Below are 25,934 nucleotides of genomic sequence, written 5' to 3' on the forward strand. Positions count from 1 at the left end.
CACCCTCAGTTCTCTATTCTGTTTGTAATTATCCATGTATATTGATTGGTTTTCCAAAATTAATAGCACATTTCGTCTTTACTGATTCCTAATCAAATATATAGGCTGTTATTCAAGATCTAAGAATTCACTAGTCTCACAATACCCTTAGGATATAGAGGAATATTGCTCTCATTTTACAGAGGGAAATTTGAACTATAAAGAGAATAAATGACTTGTTCAAGGTGAACCTTGTGAGGCAGCTTTTGAATCAAGAATGTAGTCCAGGTCAGACCTCTAAATACGTCTGGTCAATTGTACAGTGGTATTTGTGGGTGGAAAAAAAAGTGAAAGGCACTCCTTTCTGCCCCTCATTATGATGAACCCATCCCCTGAAGCCTGAAAAAGTACTTACCATATCTAATCAGCAGGATGCACAACTACAAATACCCTCTAAATGATAAAAAATTAAAGCAGTAATTCTCATCATTACAATGAACAAAAAATAAATCTGTAAGCACCTTGTGATTTAAGCTGTTTATCTATTGGTAGCAGGCTCTACCTAGAGATGTATTGTAGAAGTCTGAATGTTGATGTACTACAGTTTCCGAACTTCTTCCCCCTTCACCTCACCCTACCCCCTTATTCTCTTTCTGGAAAGTCCAAAACTTAAGTAAGGTTTTACAGTCTCTCTGAAAGCTATTACAGTTCATTAAGGGTTTTGCAAAAGTAACAAAAATAAAAATAAAAACTTGTGTTGCAACTGGTACATACCACTCATCTCATCTGAACCTTAGTGTGTTGACAAGTGAAACAAGGAGTAAGCACTGTCCACCCATCATTAAAGTCATTTTGCTAAAGGAGTTAACCCACTGATGTTCAGTGCTTCGCAGACTGAGGGGCTGGGAACACACCATCTCTGGTACGGGAGTTTTCTGCTTAATGTGAGCAACACCACTGTACACGAGCAGCAAACCCGTGTGCCAGACAATGCCTCCAACTAACAGATTATGATCCTTTAGCTGGTACGCTGGCAAAGGGCAGAGGGGTATTTGCTCCATCAAGCTTAACTTTTCCCCGTTGCTGCACAGGAAGGACATTTCCCTACGCTGTTTGTTAAAATTACCATCCCAAATGGAAAGGATCCCAGCAGCTGCAAGAACACAGATGGGGATTTGATACCTACCTGCTGCACTGTTCTCAGGCACACTTGCTTCATACAAGTTACGACTGAACGAAATCTGCTCCTCTTGTCCCTCCGTAAAGATAATGACCATGGCCGTGGCTGTTCGAGGTGAGCTACCTTGATCCGAAGCCATCACAAGCAGCTGAGCACTGAAGTCTTCGGAAGCCAAGGGCTGCTGAAGAACGATGGCACCCGTCATTGCGTCAATCTGAAATACAGTTTCTGGCACCAAGCTAAAGACAACAGCTCCATTTGGCCCCAGATCCACGTCCTCTGCTCTCACAGTGGCTACCGTCTCGTTGACAGCAGTTTCAGCAGGCATGAAGACCCTGATAGGGTTCTGCAGAAACACCGGGTCATTGTCATTGACATCGTCAACATGCACCACAACGCTGACAGTGGCACTTCTCGGCCAGTGAGCGCTACAGTCACTTGCCACAGCCCTGAACGTGTACTGGGATTTGGTCTCCCGGTCCAGTGCCTTTGTGGTAACTATGGAACCTGTTACGCTGTCAATGGCAAATGCTCCAAAGGTGTCGTCGATAAGCCGGTACATAACTTCACCGTTCAGGCCATCATCTTCGTCAGAAGCAAAAAGGTCAAGGACGGCTGAGCCTTCCTCTAGGTCTTCTCTCACAGAGACGTGATACTGGTTCTTTGCAAACAGAGGGCTGTGGTCATTTTCATCCAGGACTGTTACGTACAACAGTGCAGTGGAGCTTCTCGAGGGCCTGCCTAGGTCATGGCACTCAATTACAAGGGTGAAATTGCTGATATCCTCTCTGTCTAAGGTACGAGTGACCAACAGTTTTCCTGAAGTATTATTTAGTGTGAAGTATTCTCCATCGTTTCCACCTTTCAAACACACAAAATCAAATGATGACAAACAATTGCTTTTGAAAAAGAATCCCTTGTGAATACCACATTAATTGCAATAACACAATCCAATTGCCAGTGCAGCTGTTGTGCTCATGTGTCTTTCACATATTTTATTCCTCTTATAAGAATTAAAACCTGCATTTCATTTAAATCAGTGGGTGGCAATGACAGTAAATACAGAATATCATATCAATTTACAGAGTGGCTATTTTGCCAGATGCATGTCTTTTTTCCTAAAGCAGCACACCTTATAAAATCTCCTGCAACTATGCTGCTGCACAAAGTGACCTCTTCCCAACCTTAGTTACAAACTCCAGAAACCTATAAAGCATTGCTGACGATTGTAATTACATGCTCCTTGCTCTCTTCTACAAACCTGTCTCTTGGAAGTGAAGAATTGTGCAAGATCTTGATTTGCGGGGGAAGGTAAATATGAAGAAGTTGACAGAAGAAAAGTTAGCATTTTTAGTAACAGTGAATGGCATACATACTTTATAACACGTAGAAAGACCATTAAAGGTAATTAAAGATCATTAAAGATCATGAAATGAAAACCAAGAAAACACAAAGGAATTCTTAACTGCTTCTTCAAAGAAAAATTTGTTGGCTGTTACCACAGTAGCTATGTGCCTACTTTTTCAGCTATTGCTGAGAGCCACAAACCAAAGTAAGCGCAGTGTGCTTGTATTTCTGCACAAATTTTACCGGAGGCTTTGAACAGCTGTGGAGCTTACATTGGCATAGTGGACATGTGGAGAGTCTGGCAACATGAAAATTAAGTATAACTTTAATTGGTGAGTGAAAGAAGCTCTCAAGAAACAAAATTTATATAAATATATAAAATAAATAATAAAATAATAAAATTCAGTTAGTTCTTGTACTTACTTGCAAGGGTATATTTACATTCAATACTTCCACAACTATTACAACAGGGACAAAACTATGCTTTTGTGATAAATGCCTCCTTCCAGCATTTGATTGTTTTTGTTCTTCTGTTCTGTACTATTTCAAATCCAGAAAACAGACTGAAAGTGTGCTTGAAAAGGGCTTATTAATGCTGACAAAGGAGTGAAAGATTTTTTTTTTTTCCTCTCTACATAAAAGAAGGATGTGGACAAGGCAGGAGGTAGTCTAAAACCTGGATACTGCTGTTTATATGCTTCCCAATTTATACTAACTAACAAAAATGATAGGGTATAACTTACCAATTATTTGGTATCTTAGAGCTCCGTTATTGCCTGCATCCATATCTACAGCCCCAGCAACGTAGACTACTGAAGGCTGTTGATTCTCCGGAATATGAATCTCAGAAACAGGGAAGAGAAACTTGGGAGAGCAGTCATTTTCATCCAGCACTTTGCAGATAACTGTCACTGTGCTTGATAGTGAGGGAGTTCCACCATCTCGAACCAAAACTAAGGTTAAAAAACAGAAAGCAAATTTTGTACAGAGGGTAGGTGCAACAAGGGATACTCTTTAGCAATATCAGAGCACTAGAGTTATTTGTGTTATGCAAAGTGCACATACTCTCCTGCTCCTCAAAACACTACCACTTCCATCTAATCCAGATGGCAAGAAGTGAAGGTAATGATGACGGCAACACCAATTCCATTCTCACCTCCCATTTTACAAGCAGTCCCAGGTATTTCACACTGTTACCTTTAATGCTGAAAAACTCCTGGGTTTCCCTGTTCAGTGATACAGCTGTTGTGAGTTCTCCATTCTCTGAGTTCATCCTAAATTTTTCAGATCCAGTTCCTGGAAAGATTTCATACTGAAGCAAGGAATTTCGTCCTTAAAAGCAGAATAGAAGTGTTAGTAAAACTCAGCCACTCTCCTTACATGCTCTCTTTATTTTCCCCCCACGTTCTGGGAAATGGATTATGGATGAAATTATTATTTTTAATGCAATGATTAACTGCTTCTTCATTAGCATAAGAGATTAAAATTTAAAATTGGATCTTCAAAATGCTTGTCCAGCTGCTGCATTGTACCTAATGTGTTGCCTGCCACTCAAAGTGACCCCAGCAGCATTTCTCAGCATCCAGGGCAAGTCTCCAAGCAAGCTCACATATTGTTGTGGTGTAATACAGCACTAGCTTAGATCGTGGAATCTGTGCATCTGTCTTGTGCTCTCCCTGAGGTAATTAATTATTTCTCAACAGGACGTCAGGCAGTGCACCAGGCTTGTCTGGCAGCTCTGTTTCTCCAGTTTCCTCACTCAGAGCCAATACAAGCATCTCTATAAAGTATGATACAGAATAGCATAAACATCCAGAGAAAGCATCTGCTTCTTGGCATGCCCACAAGTTGTAAACATTTGTAATATTGAGCAGGCAGGTGCCTAAGTCCAATCAGGATTCATAGGGTAGGCATTTCCTAGTTGTCTTCAACACAAAAGCCAACTTGGTGGACATTCCCACAGCACGTCTCAGGCCTTTTAGACTGTTCATGCTCGTAGCCAACCTCTGAAATCATACTGCTTGCCTTTGTGAAGTCTTGTAGAATTTCCAAAAGGGAAGATTAAAGATTTTCCCTCCCTCAATGTTTTTCTGAATGCCATCTCCAATCTGTTCCTAATTGCACCTACCATTTGTATACAGTACACAAATATTATTCTTCCTGTCCTTCTCTAGGAAATACTAGGCTAAAACTGTACAGGCTTTTACAACTCCTTCTTCCAAAGCTGCCTGAGTTGAACAAGAAATGGGATTCCACATTCCTATGAGTTATGGTTATTTTATAATTTATTTCATATTTCATGTAGTTTCAACACCCATCAGAGGAAAATACAATGTAATCTCAATTACAAGATCGCTAATGAGTTTAATCCTACATTACAATTAAAAGGCAGCAACCACACATCTTGTACAACTGTGCTCATTCATTTACACATTTTTCTGTTTCATGCAAATACTTTTTTTTGTTTTTGTTTGTTTGTTTTTTCCACACAATAAACAATCTTTTGGTCACACAGAGACAGTTAGTGCACCCGGAAAACTAAAGTACTCCTGGTAATACTATAACTGCTATTCCGAGTTAACACTGCATCCTTGATGTCAGCTACAGCAGCAGAAAATAGGATGGTCTGCAGTGGAGTTGATGGAGAAACACCAAAGTGAGACAAGAAACAGATTCTACAGTTTTGATGCCCATGACTGCCTTTGTTTGCCTTTGAATAGCTTTGCTAAGTAGTTGACAATGCTACTGAAATTTGATTGAAGGAATTATTACTGTTATTCGCATCTAAACCAATTCAAGGAAGCAACGTATTCATGAAAATACAAAAAAAATGAGTTACAGAAATCCTTCCAGCTCTCTGGAAGAAAGGAGGAAAATCATGGCTGTAGGGACAACGAAGAAGAGTATCTTGAAAACTTGATATTACCAACAGTCTATCAACTCTCAACTACCTTTAAAAAGATATTTGCAACTTTGTCTGCATTTATCCATCCTTAATTACCAACATGCTACAGACAGAAAAAAATGCATGCCTGTATACTGCCAAGAGAGGAGGGTGATGACTCTATGCGTTCACGCGCCATGGGCTTGACGTAGCAGCTGACACATCTGCACTTAATCCAACCTCCCGGTTAACTGGTTACTAGTCACATTTTGGGGGGCTGACATTATAAACTGGAATGACCAATTGAAGACTTGTGTTTACTCTCATCACACAGCTAGATGTTGGCCTTGGGGCAAGTAGAGAGCTCCCACACTGTGTAGAAGACTTATATAAGATGAGGAAGGGCAGGGTTGCAGTAAGTACAGCTAGAGATAGGAGTCAGTGGAACAAGAATTTTCATGGATATCTATGTGGGGAAAAAAAAAATCTGTACAGGCAAAAATTTTAGCAGTGATTTCCACAAAAGACCTTTTGAAGTGGCAGTGACCTTAAAGCTTGGGTCAAACACAAAGTAGATGACAGCTGCTTGCTCTTTCCTTCACAGATAATACATAAAGTAGAGAAACAAATGAAACCAAACGGTTGATGATGGCTGCAATTGTCAGTAAAAATCATTCCATCATTCCTCCCCGTGGTCAGTCAGGGAACATATGAGGTGAAAGAAACAATACAGGAAGGAAAGTCCTCTTCTGAGACTGGAAATATTACTGAGATTTGAATTGCAATTTAAAGAGCAAATAAAAATGATGTTTAAAATGTGATAAAAAAAGAAAAAAAGAACACCATGAGAGCAGTTGTCTTACTCAAAAATTATGTCCCAAAAGGATAAGAAAAGTTACTTATGTTATATTTGTATGGCGCCTATATAAATCTTTTCTTACATTACAAGCACCATTTTCAGTATTTGGAACAATACTGCAACATACATATGAGATTGGGCCAAATCATGAAAATGTGAGAAAAAGACAACAGAACGACTCTGATTACTGGAAAAATTATAAACTAAAATATAATTAATAATAACAAAAATAAACACACACACACACCTCCAACAACAACAACAAAAAACAAACAAAACAGGAAGGATCCATTAGCTCCAACACTGCTCCAGCCTCAAGTATCTGTTCCATCATGTGCACACTGGCCGGCCACATGCCACCTGGTAGACCTGGAGCGCCCTTCCTCTCCACCCTGCCAAGCCAGTCGCGCTCCCTCCTACTAATGGCTCCCAAAATTTCCCTTCTGTTGTATTTCCCACAAAAGGTGGGATAAAATAATATAAGGGATGGAGAAAGGAGACAGAGGAATTCAAGCAAATTCCCATTCTTTTTCTATATTATCTAGCAATTTTTAACATCAAATTCAGCCTTTGTTTTTATAGAGTGATGCGCAAAGGAAAGAAAGTACATGGAAGAGTGAGGGAGACAGAGGCAGACGGTAATGCTGCTCAACTGGCATGAAGATGTTCATATACAGGGCTACCCACTCCTTCCGAATTTCCAAATACTTTACATAGTTGTGGAGAAATAGCTCTCCCATACAGCATCTCTGCTGAGCTGTGCATCTCACATCAGCCTTTCATAATCAGTATGTGCTCTACTTTAAAATGGTAAATCTTACTGGGAGACGAAAGATGATTTTGCTCAAGAGTTTTATTTTTTGGATAGCACAATCTTAAACCATTCTCAAGATGTGCAGAAAGCAAACTCATGGTAAAGAGAAAGTCATTCACAAAGCTGAGACAAGTTTTAGGACAATTGCAGCAATATCCACAAGTTTAATTCTTTTCTCATATTTTATTTTACTACAAATCAAACTCTGGGCAACTGCTTCAGGTTACACCAACTGCATATGCTGTGCTTGGTATTCCTGAAGGTATGATTATCTCCAGCACACAGACCACCTGTAGCATCACATGCATTTCAGATATTCCGAAAGAACAGGTAGTTGAAGAACTGGATGGAGTTTTTTATTTGCTCAGCAAAGACTCTCTCACATTTCACCATTTTCTGTGAGCTTATGAACCACCCTTTTTACTCATCCATTTCGTGTATGTTTGAAAAGCAGTGCATTAATATTTTTAGGTATGTAAAATCGTATTTGAAATCCAGAGTGGTTTCCAAAATTCCTTCACAGCTCAGCTACCTGGAAAATCTTGGATGACAGTGCCCCTCTCTGGTCAGAAGAGATTAGTGCATATTTACTGGTTCTCTTACAAAACCAGGACCCTATCTCATAACTTTTAAAACTATGCAAAACTGATGGAGAGAAACAAAATGTTCAAATATTAACTCTAATGGAGATGAACATTGTTTTCTGACTTATAAACAGAATACTCCGACTGTTTTCACATGAAATCTAGAGCATGCTGAGCTATCCACATCACCCAAGCACTCAGTTTATATTTAATATACTAATCAGGCAGCAAGATTTGATCAGTCCACAGTGTTCACAATGAAATGTATAGCAAAGGGACTGAAATTACCTGTGTCTCTATCCATAGCTTCTACCTTTACGACCAGCTCCCCTGGATCCTGGTTTTCACGAACTGCAGTCTCATAAAGTTGCTGCAGAAATATTGGTCTCTCGTCATTCACATCAAGAACAACGATGGTCAGAACTTGAGTTGCAGAGAGAGCTGGGCTGCCATCATCAATAGCCATGACCATCAGACTGTAGCGCTCCTGAACCTCATGGTCCAGAAGCTGGGCTGTACTTAGGAATCCTGTTATAAAGAAAGGAATCATTAAAGAAGTGCTCTGCTCCAGGTTAGGATGCTAGTTGTTCCAGCACTCACGGCTTCAGTGTAGCAGCGCAGGGCACTCTGTGCCACTGTTGCAAGGCTTCCAGACTTTGGAGCAGATCATTCCTTTTGGAGTCACCCAGAAATACTCATTTTGACATCAGGGAAAATTGGGATTCATGGAAATTGAAGTGAAGTTGAAGCTAAGAGATTTATTTTTATTTAACTTTTGGCTTAAAGTTTTTACTTAGCTTTATTTTCTTTTTGCACATTAGCTCTACAATTAGCAGCTCTACATATAGCATCTACATATATTAATGTAGCTGCGTATACATGCTTTAAGTATGCATTGTGTAAAAATCTGAGTGAAGTATTTCATTGCACACACTTTTTTCCCTGCTTCCCTCAGTGCCCTACTGGAAGGCATTTCAGTACATCTGCACAACACAGTCACAGTGCCATGCATAAATTTCTGAGCTGAGTCTCACTGAGTATGCATACTGAAAGTAGCACCACCATGCTCATCACCTGGGGTAGAGTACCACAGTAATGTGGTATTTCAGTATTGCACTGTATATACTCCCAAATATGACCCTGAGAAGCACATCGTACAGACTGTAGACAGAAGTTACAGTACCTGTGATTTTATCCAATATAAACGATTTGTTTTCATTGCCTGAAACGATGTGATATGTAACTTGTCCATTTCTTCCCTCGTCAGGATCCTTTGCATTTATGCGGTGCACAAGAAAACCCACCTCCGCATCCTCCACGACATAGGAAAGAGATGAAGACATGAAACTGGGAGTGTTGTCATTGATATCTAGAATAACAATTTTTGCAGTCAGGGAATCAAGCCTGCGATCAGCCACGTTTATTGTCTGGTCTGTGGCAGACACTGTAAGGATCACAGACTGAGTGATCTCCCTGTCCAGTGGAAATGCTGTGACCAAGGTGCCATACGAAGGGTGAATAAGAAATGGATTTTCAGCCACGCTACTCATTTCCACAGAATACTGTATTTTGCTGTTTAGAAAACTGCCATCTCCATCTTTTGCATTGAATGTGTAAACCAGAGTCCCAACAGGTACATTTTCCTCTATGCCAATCACTATGAAGTCACCTTGGAAACATGGGGAATGGTCATTCCGATCTTCTACATCAATATTGAGGAACACGGTGTTATTCTGTGGAGGATTATTATTGTAATCCTTTACAAGAACTTGTAAAAGGAAGTGTGAAGCTGTTTCATAGTCAAGTTCCTTGGAAAGAAAAAGGTCTCCCGTCAAACTATCTAATTCGAAATGAACATCATCAACATCTTCAGCGATACTAAAATACAATTTCCTGTTAGTTGCCAGATGATTACCAGGCAGCTTTACAGAAGTCAATATTTGTGCAGGTTTAAAGTTCTCAGGTATGACCAAGTGCTTGAAATCTTGAGAGAAGACAGGCCTCCCTGGGGGAAGTGGGATTACCTATAACAAAAGCACAAAGACTGCCATATTTTCCCATTGTTATTAGAAGTAGTGTAATGAAAATTATTTTCTTGACAGTTTAATCATTTATCGTTTGTGACTATGTAATTATACTAACTATGCCTGAAAGCCAGAAAACAAACTTGACATGCTCTAGCAGAGTTCAAACGGCCCTTGGCCAGTCACTCCATAATTCTCTCTTTCATTCCCATATGAAAAAAAATAAGGGACAAGATAGTCTGTCGTCATCTGATTTGCAGGCATCCAAAGACAGGAGCCTCCAACACTGGTACCTCTGCCCCTGCTCCAGAGCACTTCAGCTGCCTTTCTCCCTGGGACAGCAGCTCAGCACTCACACAGATGGATTGGACAAGGAAGCACGGGGTACTATGCTATACATTTTGCCAAACACGCACAGAGCAGGTGACACTCAACCTGTGACAGAGGAGCGTGCAGAGGGCCGTGGCCAGGCAGACCTCCTGCATGCAGGAAGAGCACAGGCTGCATTTCACACTCCTGTGCAGAGCAGCCCACTGTGAATCAGCACAAGCGAATGAGCTGTCCTTGCACAGAGAGAGAATTCAGAAAAGATATTAATATAGCTGAGAAACAACATCTACTCCAACAGGTGTTTTAGCTTCTATCTGTCCCACTTCCAATCCCTCCTGAAATCTGCTTTTCATTCTGCCTACCCGGATATTTACCTTCTCTTTTCCAGTGTTCATAAAGACCCCCTACTAAAGCACAATCATGATCTATTTGCAGGACAACCCATAATATTGTGTCTTCAAAACAAATCAAAATGAATTTGGCCTCTGATTTCCTCACTTAACAGAAAAGCAGTTAGACTAAGGAAAATTGAGACAATACACTTATTTCCAGATTTTTCCTTTCTTCAATTTAGTTCCCTAAAGTCTTCCCAGACTGCTTTTTTTATTTTGTTATTATTTTAAAGGAACGAAGTATGCAGCATAGTTTTTCTACTGGCACAATACAAACAAGTACCTGGATGGAAACAGCAGTGTGTCCTTGAAGGGAAGGCATTCCCTGATCCCTGGCAGTGACTGTCATCCTGTAGTTTGATCTCGCAGTATATGACAGAAACTGGGTCGTTCTCAGCTCCCCAGTGACAGCATCAATCTGGAAGCATCCTGCACCCTCTTCTATAGGGGAAAAAATGGGTATCAGTTATTACAGATCTCTTCAGCTTGCCAAGTGCCTCCATGGCACTGAACATGATAATTTAATTAACGAGTAAGAAGGAGCAGGGCACAAAGGAAAGGGAACTGCTGCAGCCATTTGAATTTGAATTTAATTTGAATAATAATTATTATAACCTGCTTACTCTAAATTTAAAAATTCAGAGAGAGAAACACCGTGGAATACAAAAGCAACTGCTCACTTTTGTACTGATGTTGCTCACATTAATGGTGTGTGCATCAGGAGTGCAGCAGACAGCCCAGGACTGCCACTCCTGTTTCCAACCTAAGTTGGCAATCAGGGCCAGAGAAAGTCTTTTTCTCTGAAGTGGCATGAAGAGTCAGTTAGGTGGTGCTGAATACACAGCTGGCTCACATCCCTGGTGGACTACGAGTCAGCAAAGAGACCCCTCTACCCCTAAAACAAAGCAATCACGGTGATGCAGCCTGCCCTGCCTCTGCTCTGAACAGGGAGACATCTGGGGGTGACTAGCATCTTACACTGATTTCTTCCAAAGCAATGTGAATATTGGAAATTGCATTTTCATCCATCACCAAGAACTGGCTTCACGCTAATAACTGGCAAGTTCTAATTAAAATTACTACCAGTAGCATCATATAACATTTATTTCAGTTTCAAAGAAAAAATCTACCACAGAAGAGTAAATAGGTCTTTGCAATTTCTCCTCCACTTTCAGGGAGCACAATAGAAATCACTCTCCAGTTTTTAGTAAAATTGGAAAATATCTAGTATTTGATGTACATTACCAGAAACCGAGAAAATCAAAATTTGTCCTAACCACTTCTCTCTTAAAATAGTACACAAACAATTTTGCTACATCAATTTTTAATAAGGTGTGCTGGTGGGTTAAACAAAGTCATGTAGCGTAACAGCTGCTATTCTAATAAGCAACTGTGGTAAAAATAAATTCAATGCAGATGTAGTACAGAAGACATCCATAAAAAACCTGTATTTCCATAGGCACCTAAGCGAGCATGAAGCTGTTTATATTCTCCAAATCTGCACATGAAAATTAGTTAGCTGCCCATATAAGTGTTCATTCATATACCCAATAACATTGTCTCTAACTGCAAAATACTTGCACCTGTAGAATTTGAACAAACACTGAGCTTGCTAGTTAGAAAACAGAGTTTTGACAATCTACAAATAATTTTTTCTAACATTGTTCTGTTATTTTTGACTGACTATAGGTTTTTAATGCTCCACGAGTCCCTTCTGGGTTGACTCTCACAGTCTGGAACAAAATGAGGAAATTGCCAACAAAAGGAAGCAATATGTAGTGACAATTACATTGAATGATACAGTCTCACATTCTGCATTGCAATAGTTTCAAAATATTAATGCTGCCACATTACTGTTTTCATAAATTGCTTTTGGTTACTTTTCAGTTTTAGGTCCCAACAGTACATCTACATACACAGATATGCTATTTTGTCCAATATAGTATTTCATGACACAAAACCCCAGCTAAGAAAAACAGCAAAGGAGATATGAAAAAAAGAACACGATGTGAATTGCATGCAAATATTTTCAACATTTTGCTAAAATTGACATTTAAAATAATTGATAGTGAGAGCTAACACGAAAAACAAAACAGTAAACAAAAGTGCATGAAAACCATTCCCTTCTTTTTTCTATCAAAACAGATCTGTAGTTACAAAATTGAGCCAAAAAAGAATACCAGTAAACAAGAAATACTGCATATAACTGCAGTCTGAGACAGAAGCTACAAGGATTCACCATTGCTCCAGCAGTAACTGAGGATCGTCAGTATCTCTACCATAAACACCAATACCCATTTTTTTATTTGAAGTAACAGAGCATATAGTTAAGGTCAACTGAAACAGGCATCATACAGAGCTTCAGGAGGGCTGACGCTTATCTCACAGGAGAAAGGAATTTACATTTCTGAATAACATAAAAGAACTGGTCAGAAAAGAAACTACCGTAGTGTTACTCATTAGAGACTATCATTCTCCTAAAATCCAAAAATTGCTTGAAACCATCAATTTAGCACATTTTGCTGGAGACTTCAGTAACAAGACAGTCTGCTCACGTTGGAAAGTGACTGTATAACCAGAGCCCTTCAGAACCTCTATTATGGAATTGTTTCTTATTTTCATATTTTTACTTGGTACTGCACTATTAAGACATTCAAAGCTGAAATGTCTCGGTTTTATTTTGCTAATATTTTTATCAGTCTATTTTTTATTTTCCTCATGGACGATTTCAAAGTAGAGCTATTTGATTCTAAATAAAATTATCAAGAAAAAAAATCTTGCCATGCAACGGATTTCCCTTCATCTACAAACAGCTTAAACAGCCTTTTATGCTATATTCTGATGCTAAACCATTTTATTCAATTTCTGAATTTCAAAAGCCTACTTAAACAGCCAATCTTGTTTTGCCACTGATTTAACAGATGACACATGCTAAGAGAACAGACAGATCACTTTTAAATACTTTTGCCCAAGATAACAGAGAGCAAGTGGATGTAAGTCCTTGCTTGCTCACTTTCTAAATACATTCCAAATACTCCACATTATTTTTTGGGGAGCTCAAAGCAATGAAAAAGATGGTTTTAAGTTTTATGCTCAAAGAGTTGTTTCTCTAAAAGCTCATGCTCCCTGCGCTTCCAGAAACATTTGCCCAACTTTCATCTCTGTAAGTCACCTGAATTAGGCAACTGCTCCTTTTATCATACATCCTAAGGGCTTCCCTTTATGCATAAAGAAAAAAAGAAGTATGAGACAAATGGATCAGAAAAGAGATAGAAAAGAGCAGACAAACCATGGAACAGAAAAATATGTCAGCGACTAGACTCCAATGCCACCACAATTTCTTCTTGTGCTTTTAACTCTACTCTAACCTGCCAATAAACCAATACGCTGTTTCACTCAGGTTTTCTAACTCTTCATTGCCTGACCTGTCCACCAGGCTTTCATTCACTTGAGTTCTCCAAAGACCAGGCACTTATTCAACTCTGTGCTCTCAAACACAACCACAGAATCCGCAAATTTGGACAAAAATATTGCAATGCAATGTGTGGCTGCGAACTTCGGGAGAACATTCAAGCCTTCCAGGAGGACTGGCACTCAGGCAAAATGGCCCAAAAAGCAGACAGAAAGCAGCATGAGATTTTTCCCCCAAAATAGCAACCTCAGTATGCAGTCACATACATTTTTGCCTAATTTCCCAAAGAAACGTATTTTACATATTCTTTAAAATACTTGGTGCCTTGGCCATCTCATTGTCCTTTGAGATAAAATTAAAATTGTTTTTCTTAATAGAAAAGAGGTAAGCAGTGCCATGGCTCTGAAATAGTTTGAACACCATGGGGCTGCTGCAGAAATGTAGCCCTCCACCAGGCTAGGAATGCTCCCTACATGGTGCTTACACAACACCCTGGAGTGAATCTCAAATATTGGCTTTTCACTTGTCTACAGACGTACATTCAACACTTGCCAGTTTGTGTCTTAGCAGTGCAAACTAGTCTTCTCACAGCACTCTAGTGGTCAAGTTTTAACGTATTTGCAGAATAGATCCAAAGGCAATCGTAAGAGCCTCTACTTTGCCTGTGCTACTCTTAGCACACAAGCAATCATTTATGATGCACTATAAATACAGGCTCGTTTCTGGTATAAAGGCTATAATATAATCTATTGACAGTCATAAAGGCGACCATAAGGGATAACAAACATAGCTGGGATTTACTTCCTTCTGAATTAGGTAATTAGTGATACTACAAAAGTGAGGGGTATGACCATATGATCATGTATTTCCAGACATGTGAACGTGTAGGGATGATTTGTTTTCATTATCTTGGAAAAGGGAAGTGCATTTTGAAGGAAACACACTCTGAAAGCTGATTCCTCCCAACATTTTTATTTCTTTATTTTTTACTTTACAGATTTTTGCTTGTATAATTTGCTGACATTTGTTACTAGCCCGCCTGCATAGCTTAATCTATTGTTTCTATTTTTATCTGTTGTTACATTTCTTTAAGGTATTTCTTTTTCTCCAGTCCTCCAATTAACCCGATAACTGTGTTTAGTAAATATGGCTTTAAATCAAATCATATTTCTTCCTCAAATTTTAGCACTGAACAGTGTCTCCAAACTAGAAAATACTATTTTAAATATAAACCAGGCAAGAACTTCACCATGAAACAAAAGAGCAGATGTTCAAGGCTGTAAGCCAACCAAAAACAATGACAAAAATTAGTATCAGAGAAGCTCAGCTGTTTCTGGATCTGTTTATCAGAAAGATATCTAGTTCCAAGACTTAGAGAGCTATTTTAGTATTGTTTTTTGTTGTTGTTTATTTTTGCTGCTGTTTTTATCCTTTTGTCCTTGCTAGAGACAGCATTTACAAGACCAGTCGTATTTTGTGTTGCTAGTCATTTTTATATTTTGAATTCTTTCTCACAGAGGGGACTTGCTGGCTCTACAGAGAAGCCATAAGAAAATCCAGTGTGCTGTTTGAAGGAAGGGATACAGTGAGATTTGCAGAGAGGCAGTGACCCCTTAAGAACACTTCCCATGGCTGCTGGACCATCACCCACCAAACAAAGGGTTGGATACTACCCATTCTGCAGTTTCCTTTTTTCTTCCAAATCCCTTTGGAAGAGGTGGTCAATTGTATCCAAATTAATGCAATAAAAATATGGCAAAAAAACTGAAGACTGATTACCTAAATACATTTCAACTGCAAAATTTTCAATAGAGTTGTTAAACATCTCATTTCTTTAAGCATCTCTTGGTGGATGAGAGCAAAGTTAGCTCTCTGGCCCCTGTGAATTTTGGATCTTAAAATCCTTCCATTACCCCACAGAAGTCCAAAGGGTACATAAAGACACAGTATAACATAATCCATAGGAATCTTTCAGTAATTTCACCCTTGGCAAGAGGCTTCAGACTCCCTTTCCCTTAAAGACCGAGGAGTAAAGTAGCTTTATGGTATTTTGTTCTTTACTCGGCAGCGACAAGTAATCATAATGAGTTTAAACCAACTGAGCACCCATTTGCATTCTCCCTAAGGAGGAAAGAACACCTGAGAAAACCTGCTGAGCAGACAGAAATATTGGAAATGCTTTCTTTCTCTGATGAAACAGTGTGTTGAATGTGAAAATTATCACAATGATACACCAAGGTTAAAAGACATTGATTGCAGTAAGCTGGTAAAATAGAGCAAGTACAAAATAAAAGAAAGTTCAGTTCTTGGCATCTTTTGCTGTTTTGAACCAATAACAAATTAAAACAGGAGGAAGAGACATTTTCCTCACTGTTTGCAGATGGAAGTCTCCCTTGTGTAAAAATGCAGTAAGTGATACCTGACAAAAATAGATGACATCTATGTCTCTTACCAATATCCATGCCTCAGTCCTGCTCACATTCTCATTTAGGACTACTCTGCTACTGATTCCACTGCCAATAAAGTTGGGTGCTACACATCTGAGTTAGGGAAAAACTAAAAAAGAGAAGTGTTTTTAAGCAGCTATGCTATGTCAGGCTAACACAAGACTAATAAAAGGGTGCAATATGAACTAAAAACCACAAGCCTCATTGTTTGCCCAGATTATCTGCTGATCCTTCTGATCCCTGTCTCAGACTGTCAAGAACCATTCTTCTAGCAGGAAATTTTCAGTTGGTCATGGGAAAAGGGAGATCATCTTTCCTTTCTGTTGTTAAACAACTGACTGAAACACTAAACTGTACTGTACAAGATCATGATCCTAATCCTTTGTGAGTGCCAGGTGAATGCTCTCTGGCTGGCCACAAAAGCAACCAAGCCCTTGGGAAAACAGGGCAGTGGGGAAGGAAGGGAAAGAAGGAAGCTCCTCATGCCTCCAGAGATGCTTAATTAGACACATAATGGTCCTCTTTCCTATTTACACAAGCACCATTACTCTAACAGAGACAAGAGAGACATGAAATCCTGCGTGTATATATGCCACTTTGAAAACTCTATTTCATTGCATTTTTGCTTATGAATTCCACTTTAAATTCTTACCTGATTCTATTGAATATAGTACAACACCGTTGTTCCCAGAATCAAAGTCCTTTGCAAAGATAGTGGTGATAAGTGTTCCTGATGGCTGCCCTTCCAAAACCTGTCATCAAGCAATTTATAAATAACTTACAAACACAAATGTAACAGTGAGCCTTAAAACAAATTCATTCCCTTAGCACAAAAGTTTAGTGCTGCTATGTTTTACATTTTAGTGATGTTTACGGTCAGCGCAAATAACATTTCAGAAAAAGGTTAATGCAGTTCTAGCAAGCCCCTTTTACTGTCTGCATATATATATATATATAGCATATATTGCTAATTCAAAAATATGCATTAATATAACAGACTTGGAGGTCAGAAATTAAAAAAAAATCTACTACATGCATAAACAAAATTATATACACATCCTTTGTATCTAGCAGTCTACAAGGCTGGAAAATCATTTTGCAAATTTTGAAAGTCCCAAATATACCAGGGTCTAAATTAAGAATCTGCTATGTCTCTGTTTCGGTGTTATACTGTTTCTGTTTAATGATTTTTCAGTTCTACAGCAAAATGGCAATTTAAATACTTTAGGGTGATAAATTATTCATTTCACATTGATCAAAAAACTTCTGGCTGGTAGACGAGTCTCAATTAATTAACCTTAACTGAATCTCAGTTAGATCAGGCGTTGCAGGCAACGTGCTGGCCAGGCAGACTGGATAACGTCTCGTTGTGACCGACTGCTTCACTCTGCAGCGCACCCAGGTAGCAGCCTGACCGCATGCACTGCACCAAGCACAGACTGTCCAGAATGCAGACTGAAACCCCATTTACAGTTTGAGCTATTGCCACAGGGTGGTGCTCAGAACAAGCCCTGAACTACGCAGCACAGGCTGGCCAAGGGCTGCTACAGACCTTGGCGCTTAGCTCTTTTCCAGGTGCAACCTGAGGGAAGATAGGCTTGTTATCGTTGACATCCGTCACCGAAATGTAGACAGTTGCTGTGGCATTAAGGCGTGGTGACCCATGATCAGTCACTAGCACAGTTAACTGGTGGTGAGCTTGTTTTTCATGATCTAATGCAACCCAGTTTATAATTTCACCTGAGGGACAAAGAAAATGAGGGAGAAAGGGAGTTACATATTATTATGTGTTAGCACCATTCTTATGACATGCAGTAATGATATGTCTTTTGATACACCTTGCTGCTGATACCAAACCACAGTTTTCCAAGCTCCAACCCATAGAAGTGTTTTGTCAATGAAAGTGTGTGCTTGTACTTTAGTACTACATTACATTCTTTGCCATACTCTAGGTAGCCCCAAGCAAAGGTGCAAAACATTTCAAACTGACATACTGACCTTCCAAACAAATCCACCTGTCCCTTTCTTCATCACATTTCAGGACAGATAATCTATGAGCACGGGGTTTTAACTACCGATAAACAGCGTTTACTACGCCCTTGGGTTAGGAAATTCTCAGTACAACATCTGTGAGTTAATCAGGAAGCCTTGTGTCTCCTACATGTTTTGGTAAGCCCAGTAAATAAATCTGACCAAATCTTGTCCCCATCTGCTCAGCCATACTCTATATACCCGAAGATTTGCGGATGACCAAAGTCCTTCACACAGATAATCACATATTAAGATGATCTTCGTTAATTCCTTTGTTTGCCTTTAAATTTCCATAAATGCACTCAATGAACATGCTCTGAAATGAAAATTTTGAGTTTTATAGAAAGAAATCCTACAAGAGCCTCTTCACTGCCCATGAGAACAGAATCTCATGGGAAATGGTCAGATTTTTGCTCATTACATGTTTTGCCTAATTGCATTATTTATAGCACCCACATTCCTTACTGGATTCCCCTCCTCTGGGCTTTCAGTGTTGTGTTCTGCATCGTTACACTGTGTGAATATAGTATCTATCACACAAGGCATTTGGGATTCACTGCAGAGTACACAGTGTGGTGAAGAATTTCTCTCAGCCAAACTGTTTTTGTGGTAGCCTGTACAACATGAACTCCATTTGGATGTAGCTTGCAGAAGCTTTCACAAATGTTTTAAAGCATTAACCGTCAAATATTATAGTCACCCTTATAGTTACTTATGGCTGATCTGTATTTTTCAACTTTACTTGAACACAGGCAATTAAGTTCCTCATAATCTATTGAAGCTATAATTTAAAACTCCCTCTTTTAATTTGGAACAGTCAGAACTTATAACCAAGTGGTCAGAATGAAGCCATGAAAAATCAGATACTAAGGGTTAGTTTATCCTTCATCAACATGTATTAAATTTATTTCACTCCCCAAATTTTGAAGCTTTTAGTTAGAATATTCATGTACCAACCCGAGATTCACAGCACTTCCTGAAAGCTTTACACGATTTCCATTCCCTTAGGGAGGGCTGCTTTCCAAAAGCAATATTAGGCAGATTACAAATCATAAAAACGCTACCTGTGTTGGAATTCATCTTGAAATACTTTCCATCAGACAGGAGGAAATAGGAAAGTTGTCCATTTCTTCCCGAGTCTTTGTCAACAGCTGTGACAGTGCCAACCACACCCCTGGGGACCGGATTTTCTTCCATTTTGAAGAAGTAGCTCTCATGCATAAACACAGGGGAATTATCATTTTCATCCAGGACATTAACTATTACTGATGTACTTGCATTTTGCATGGAGTTTTCATCCTCTGAGGTGCTGACCAGGGCTCTAAAACTTAGTAACTGTGCATATTCATAGTTCAAACGTTTCCGAAGATAAATCCAGCCAGTATCAGCTCTGATTCCAAATGCAACAGAATCTGTGCTAGACTCTAAGGAATACATCAGCTTGTAGGTAACACCGTGTGGATCAAGTGAGTGGGCTTGAATCTGAAGGATTTGGGCACCCGGAGGAGTAGCTTCACTGACTTCTACTTGATACACCAAGTTCTGAAAAACCAAAGTCGGGCCCATCTTCTGCTCTTCAACAACCACTGTCAATAACAGCAAAGAACTCAGAGGAGGACTTCCATGGTCTTCAGCTGCTATGCGTAGAGTATATTCCTGCTGTTTATCCTCAAACACTGTCCTGGTGAGGTTTACCACTCCAAGGCTTGGATCAATGCTAAATGCATTTGACTGATTGCTTGCAAGACTGTATTTGATTGCCCCATTTAGGCCACTGTCTTTATCTTCTGCATGAGCAATGTAGACAGCAGTGCCAGGAGGCTGGGTGTGTGAAATGATTACTTTATCAGATTTAGTAAGAAATACCGGAGGGTTGTCATTAACATCTATCACAGATACGTTGACCTGGGTACTGCTGTAGACAGGAGAGTTGCCCAACTGTGACTGAACCATGAGCATCACAACAGACTGGGTTTCGTGGTCAAGCTTTTTCTTGGTGCGGATGATACCAAACTGGGGGTCAATACAGAACCTTCCTTGTGGGTCACCAGAGGAAATTCTATAAGAAACCACTTCTACAGAATCTAGAAATGGAAATAATAAACAAAAGTAACAACAACAACAAAGTGAGAGCATAAAAGTTGGTAAGAACAGCTGTGAAGAAGGCATGCTGTTAAAATCAGCAGCATAGATGTAAGCTACACAGATGTTTGACTTTCTTAAGCTTTATATACTTCTTTGTTCCCGTCCCTGGAGCCCTTCAGTAAAATAAATACTGCACAGGTTTGATCTGAGTGTATATACTTTGCCCATTTGTGCACTGTTTGCTTTTCCTCTCACTGGTATGATAAAACTCTATAGAGAAAATAGTATAATAGCCTCTTGTTTTTCTCTGATCTAAAGCACAGAAAAAAGCCCCTATAAATTAGTCTTAAGGGAATAATTTCACTATACCCAGGCATTCACTACAGCAATGAATGAAACAGGTAGCAGTTCCCTGAAAGAATGGTATTTTACTGAACTTACTGTTCATGGATGGCCATTGCTATAACTGGCGTACATCAGATGCTATCTAAAGCAAAAGCTATCTAAAGTCTTTCTGACAAGGCTGCCCTGCAGCTGCTACCTCTCTGGGGACAGTGGTCAACATCCTGTCCCTTCCAAGGAGAAGAACTGACTAATTATATGAAACCTCTGCCTCTACCAACTTGCATGTATAGATCCATCACCAAGCTGGTACATGGACTCATGGCTCCTACTGCTCTGCATAAAAAACAATTATATATGGCTCTCAGGACAGGGTATTTTATGACGGGAGCTTGGCAGGGGTTAACCCATTTCCCTCTAAAAGCATTAAAAAAGAACAAAACAAATACCTATATATCTTTAAGGCCCCATAAACACTCGTCTGGACTTCACCATTGGGGGGGGGGGGGGAGTAGGGGGCAACACATCCTGTAGATTCTTTGAAATTTCTGAATACTCACTATTCATGAGCACTGCTCTTTTTTTTTTTTTTTTTTTCCATGACTAATGATTTAACAGCTTACCTGGGGGCTCTTTGGCCTTTACAGTTCCAACCAGACTGTCTTCAGGAGCATCTTCGGGGACAGAAAAAGCATACCGGGATTTCTCAAATATGGCAGGGGCCAAAGTGGTCTGAAGGATGTGTACTGTGACAGCTGCATTGATGGCAGAGGAAAGACCGCCTCCATCACGTGCAGAAACAGTCAGGAAGAGTGCAGAGTGTGCCAGGTGACTAAGGGCTGAGAGCAGGTAAATAATTCCTGAAACCGTACAGAAATAAAAGAGTAATAAAGTAAGTTAAGGATGCACTCTGCCAAATCTAGCAGGATGTCAAAATGCCTTCAACAGGTACCTGTGCTCTAAGAGAGGACCAGACAATGTTGACAGAAAGCTTTTCAAGAGTTTGAGAAATGAGTAACTTTATTTCAAACAGGATTTGCAGAAACATCTTAAGTCCCCATATAAAACATCCACACAGGAGGCAGTTGAGTACCCAGAATATCAATCTTAGGAACAGTGGGCTCTGTGGGAATTATCTGGGAAGCAATCACCTGCTGTCTGGTCACAAGTTTCTGGCAAAAAACCCTTTTTCTGAGGTAAATTCTAAGGTCTGTTGAATTTGCAAGCTGCCACCAATTATGTTTTGTCTAAACTACGTGAAATAAGTAATTCTTTGAAAAGAAAATGCAATGCTTTGTCCAGAAATACAGTACTTTGGAAGTGCTTTCCTCAAAATAAATACATTTTCATCCTTTAGCTCTGATGAATGAGACTAGCTGTCTCCAAATACATTCTCCTCTGACTGCTAAAATAAGTCTTTAGTAATATCAGATAATTATGCACGATTTTCAGCTACTCTGTATATTACTACAGAAGCCCACATCTACATTAGCATCTATTATTACCTAAGATGGTAGTATGGATAGAAAGCATGCACAAGGCAGCAATCCTGGCCCATCTTCTGCAGTAAAAGCTTGTCTAAACTTCACAGAAAGCTTTGTCTGAGCAAAGACATCAGTCTCAGTAGTGACAATTACATCTGAAATGTAGGTCTCTATGGGATGTTCATAATGGTTCACCACTTGCTATTGTTCCATGTTAATGATTGTCCTTTGCAAACAAATTAAGGATTTATAAATGAAGATACAAAAACACTGAGTAAGACATTAAACCTTAGAGCACTTTGAAACGTCTGGTCTAGATGAAGCGAGCAAAATACTTAAAAACGTAGGGCAGCACACTAAATTATAGGGCAATATAGCAGATCACAGTATGTTTATTACTTCAATAAATTGTATTACTTCAATGAATTGTATAATTAAATAATAAACTGTGGCACACAGTTAAAGACCAGGTGCTTTCAGCCAGGTAAAAGATGGAATGAAAAAAAATATAATTAGGCCCTAGTGAGCATTAGCATTATTTTGTTTGTCTGCTGTCCAGCATTTTCTCTATCACTGAGCAGAAGGAGAACATTTCCACCTGTTCTGAAGGGAGGACAAAAATCCCTCAGTATTCAAAGACTCTTGGGGGGGGGGGGGGGGTAGGGGGGGGTGTCACAGAATTCGCAACACAAACAGACATTTGCAAAGTAAGGTTTTAGATACGAAAATGAAGATGAGAGGTGACCAAATGCAAGGAAATTCTTCTTAGCAATAAATGAGTTATTATTAAGTGTACGCTAAATGTAAAAATAGCAGTGAGCTTCTAAGTACGGAGGTTGTAGGAAATTCAACCAATTCAGCTAATAGGGACCACTTTCTATATATCAATGGATATTTTTAAGAAGGTGCCACTGCTTTTTGTAGAAACTGATGAGATCACAAAGCCTCTAACAGCTCAGTAAAACCAAACTTCAAAGCTTTGAGCTACCTTTGTAACTTCCTGGCTCTCAGTACAGGTTTAGTAGGGATGATGTTTGGCATTCATGCTAGTTATTGAGTGGTCCTATTTGTCAAATGGGGTAAATTAGATGCAACTCAAACTGCCTTAGGAGAATCAGTGAACGATTCAACTACAATATATATTCTGAAAATTGAGTGTGAAGCCACAACCTTAATTTGCTACAATGCACTTTTAAGTAGAATAATGGAAAATGCATTAAATCCTTACAAATATTCAAATTGGAATGCAGAATATATTCCAATTATGCTGCCAGGACATTATAATAACAAACTGTGTCTTGACATGCAAGGGTCTTCATGATCAAGGAAGAATGCTTTCCACTAACAACAAAGGACACTTATACCAGTGTGACAAACTACAGTAAAAACTCAAAAGATACAGATAGATTAGATAGATTCAGAATTCATTGCTAATCCAGTTCCTAGGCCAGTAACTGATGCAATTCCACGAGTAAACCTTATTTTGGCCCTTTTTTTTTTTTGGTCTTCTGATGATTGGGTTTTACGATTAGTTAGCTTAACAAAGTAGTATTCCAGGGACATAAACTTCTGGCATTTCCTGAGGTAATCTGAGTAACTGTGGCTTGAACGAAAAAGGTTTTTAACCTTCTTTTCCCAGAGGTTAAATGTATAGGCATGGATTTTAAACATTGTTGATAGTTTCATTTAATTTGACAGCAAATGGACTGTATTTTACAAACTTGACCAATTCACTATTAGATATTTTTCTATTGAAAAGGCCAAAAATATCATGTTGGAATATTCAAGATATATGTGAAGAGTGGGAAAACTGCTACAGAAATGCATCATGTTGAAATTCTTACTCTAAAAGCAATAAATAGTGAATCAGAACATATAGAACATCAGAACAAAAACTGCTTCAGTCCTGGAATTATGATGACTTTGTGGAACAGAAATATTTCAGAATCAAAATTACTTCTCTGCTGACCTAGACAAAACACAGATTAAAGCACAGTCCATGACAGTTCAGACTACTACAGAAAACAGTCAAGAAAGAAAATGTTTTTTTGCTCCTGTTCTTCATGCTTTCGCTGTGCCCTAGAGAGGGAAGAGGCAAGTATATCTCAGCAACTCAGTCCTCTCTTTCAGGACCAAGGATGAACTAAGACAAGCGGCAGACTCCAGGCAAAAAGTATGTGTTCCTGATGGTTTCTTCCAGCCTCAAAACTATAATATGTTGGAAATTGTATAACCTGTTTTGAGTTTTAATTATATACATTCTGTTTCAGTATTTGTATGACTAGAGATTAGCTTTGAGTCTGGTGATATGGATTATAACCTATACAGACGTTTCAGACAGCTCTGTCATATGCTAGGGAACATGACACATTAAGCTCTATGATGACTGTTTAATGGGAAAGAAGCTGTAGAAATAAACAGCACCTGGGACTCTACTTTCTATTTAGTTAGGTAAAAATCCCAGACTGGCTCAAATGGGCAGCCATGACTGCTTGGGTCAAAAAGAGCTACCAACATAGGTGCATTTGATCTCCTGAAGCATGGTGGGGGAGAACTCCTGGTACTACATTGCACAGACTTCTGTCTTTGCCCACAGGACTAAACCATAAGATACACAAGGCGGGAGCCAGCTGCATAAGTCACACATCGGTGTACAAAACTCAGCAGGTATGCCTCCACTAAATAACAGACTGCAGATGAGTCATAATTTTCCTCTCTCTCTCGTTCTGTGATTAAGAAAAGACAGTGGGTTATTATTGTTATTATTACCATAGTCATGTGCAGCCTGGAATTTGTGGCTTCAGAGAACTTAAAAGATAATTGAGTTGCTATGGTACAAGTATATTCTTCCATTATGAAGAACAGCTTCCAGGAAGGCTAATGATGGAAAGGGAACAACGCAGTGGTTAGACAGCTCCTCTGTGAGGAATGCCTCGTTAAGACCAAAGCACCCTGTGTGGGACCACACAGACAGAAGTGTGGTTCTACTTTGAGAAGTGGCACCTTCCTTATGGCTTGGCTTCCCATATATATGGACAGGCTTATCTGCTGTCTTTAATAACATTTAATTCCCACTTCTAAAATTTGTTGTTTATATTATTGCACTGCCTTGAAGATTTTACCTTTGGTAATTCCTCATTCTGCAGGAGAGTGTGCTGGAATCAATTCTGACTCACAGGTGAGCAATTATATAATTAAATTCCAGATGAAATGTCATCATCCAGCCTGTGTTCTTGAATAGATCTTCATGGGTGTGACTGACTGTGGATTTGAACTTTTATAAATCATAAACATGTCCCAGAGAATGCCTATAGTGATCTGCATACACATTTTAGATAGAGCTGCAATGCTGGTTGCATGTTGGCAATTGCCACTACAAGGTGTGGTTTCAGAAAAGCTCTGCACCAGGGCAGGTTAGCTCAGCACAGCCACACTGGGAGTTAAAGACATTTTGCTGCAGGACAATCTATGCTTACTAGCTAGTGTAAATTGTTACGACAATCCAGGGATTCAATATACTGCTGTGAGAGCTAGCACTAATGAGGGGTGAAATCATGAGTGCCAACTATTTGACCTGCTTCACCCTTCCTCCCTCATGACATGTGCTAGGGCACTTCCAAAAAGTTGTTCTCCACGTTGTGCCTATACACAAACAAAGGTGAAACAAAGCTAATGTTTGCCCAAAACATGCAAACACAGTAGTGAAAGACAGGACTCTGTGGCACCAGCCATTCTCTGGC

The 25,934-nt window shown here is 39.4% G+C and overlaps 1 protein-coding gene across 1 annotated transcript in view; it reads right to left on the minus strand.

Annotated features, from left to right (window-relative positions):
- DCHS2 (dachsous cadherin-related 2) overlaps positions 1–25,934 on the minus strand; it is a 103,256-nt gene that overhangs the window by 21,278 nt on the left and 56,044 nt on the right. The window contains exons 5-14 of the mRNA XM_066996550.1: positions 21,334–21,570; positions 19,348–20,367; positions 17,805–17,992; positions 16,905–17,004; positions 10,677–10,834; positions 8,831–9,671; positions 7,936–8,175; positions 3,704–3,838; positions 3,250–3,459; positions 1,166–2,020 (exon numbers count right to left, since the gene is read on the minus strand). Coding sequence (XP_066852651.1) covers positions 1,166–2,020; positions 3,250–3,459; positions 3,704–3,838; positions 7,936–8,175; positions 8,831–9,671; positions 10,677–10,834; positions 16,905–17,004; positions 17,805–17,992; positions 19,348–20,367; positions 21,334–21,570 — 3,984 coding nt within the window. The remainder of the gene's footprint in view (positions 1–1,165; positions 2,021–3,249; positions 3,460–3,703; positions 3,839–7,935; positions 8,176–8,830; positions 9,672–10,676; positions 10,835–16,904; positions 17,005–17,804; positions 17,993–19,347; positions 20,368–21,333; positions 21,571–25,934) is intronic.

Source organism: Anser cygnoides, chromosome 4 (genome assembly GCF_040182565.1).
Source record: "Anser cygnoides isolate HZ-2024a breed goose chromosome 4, Taihu_goose_T2T_genome, whole genome shotgun sequence".
NCBI classification, from domain to species: Eukaryota; Metazoa; Chordata; class Aves; order Anseriformes; family Anatidae; genus Anser; species Anser cygnoides.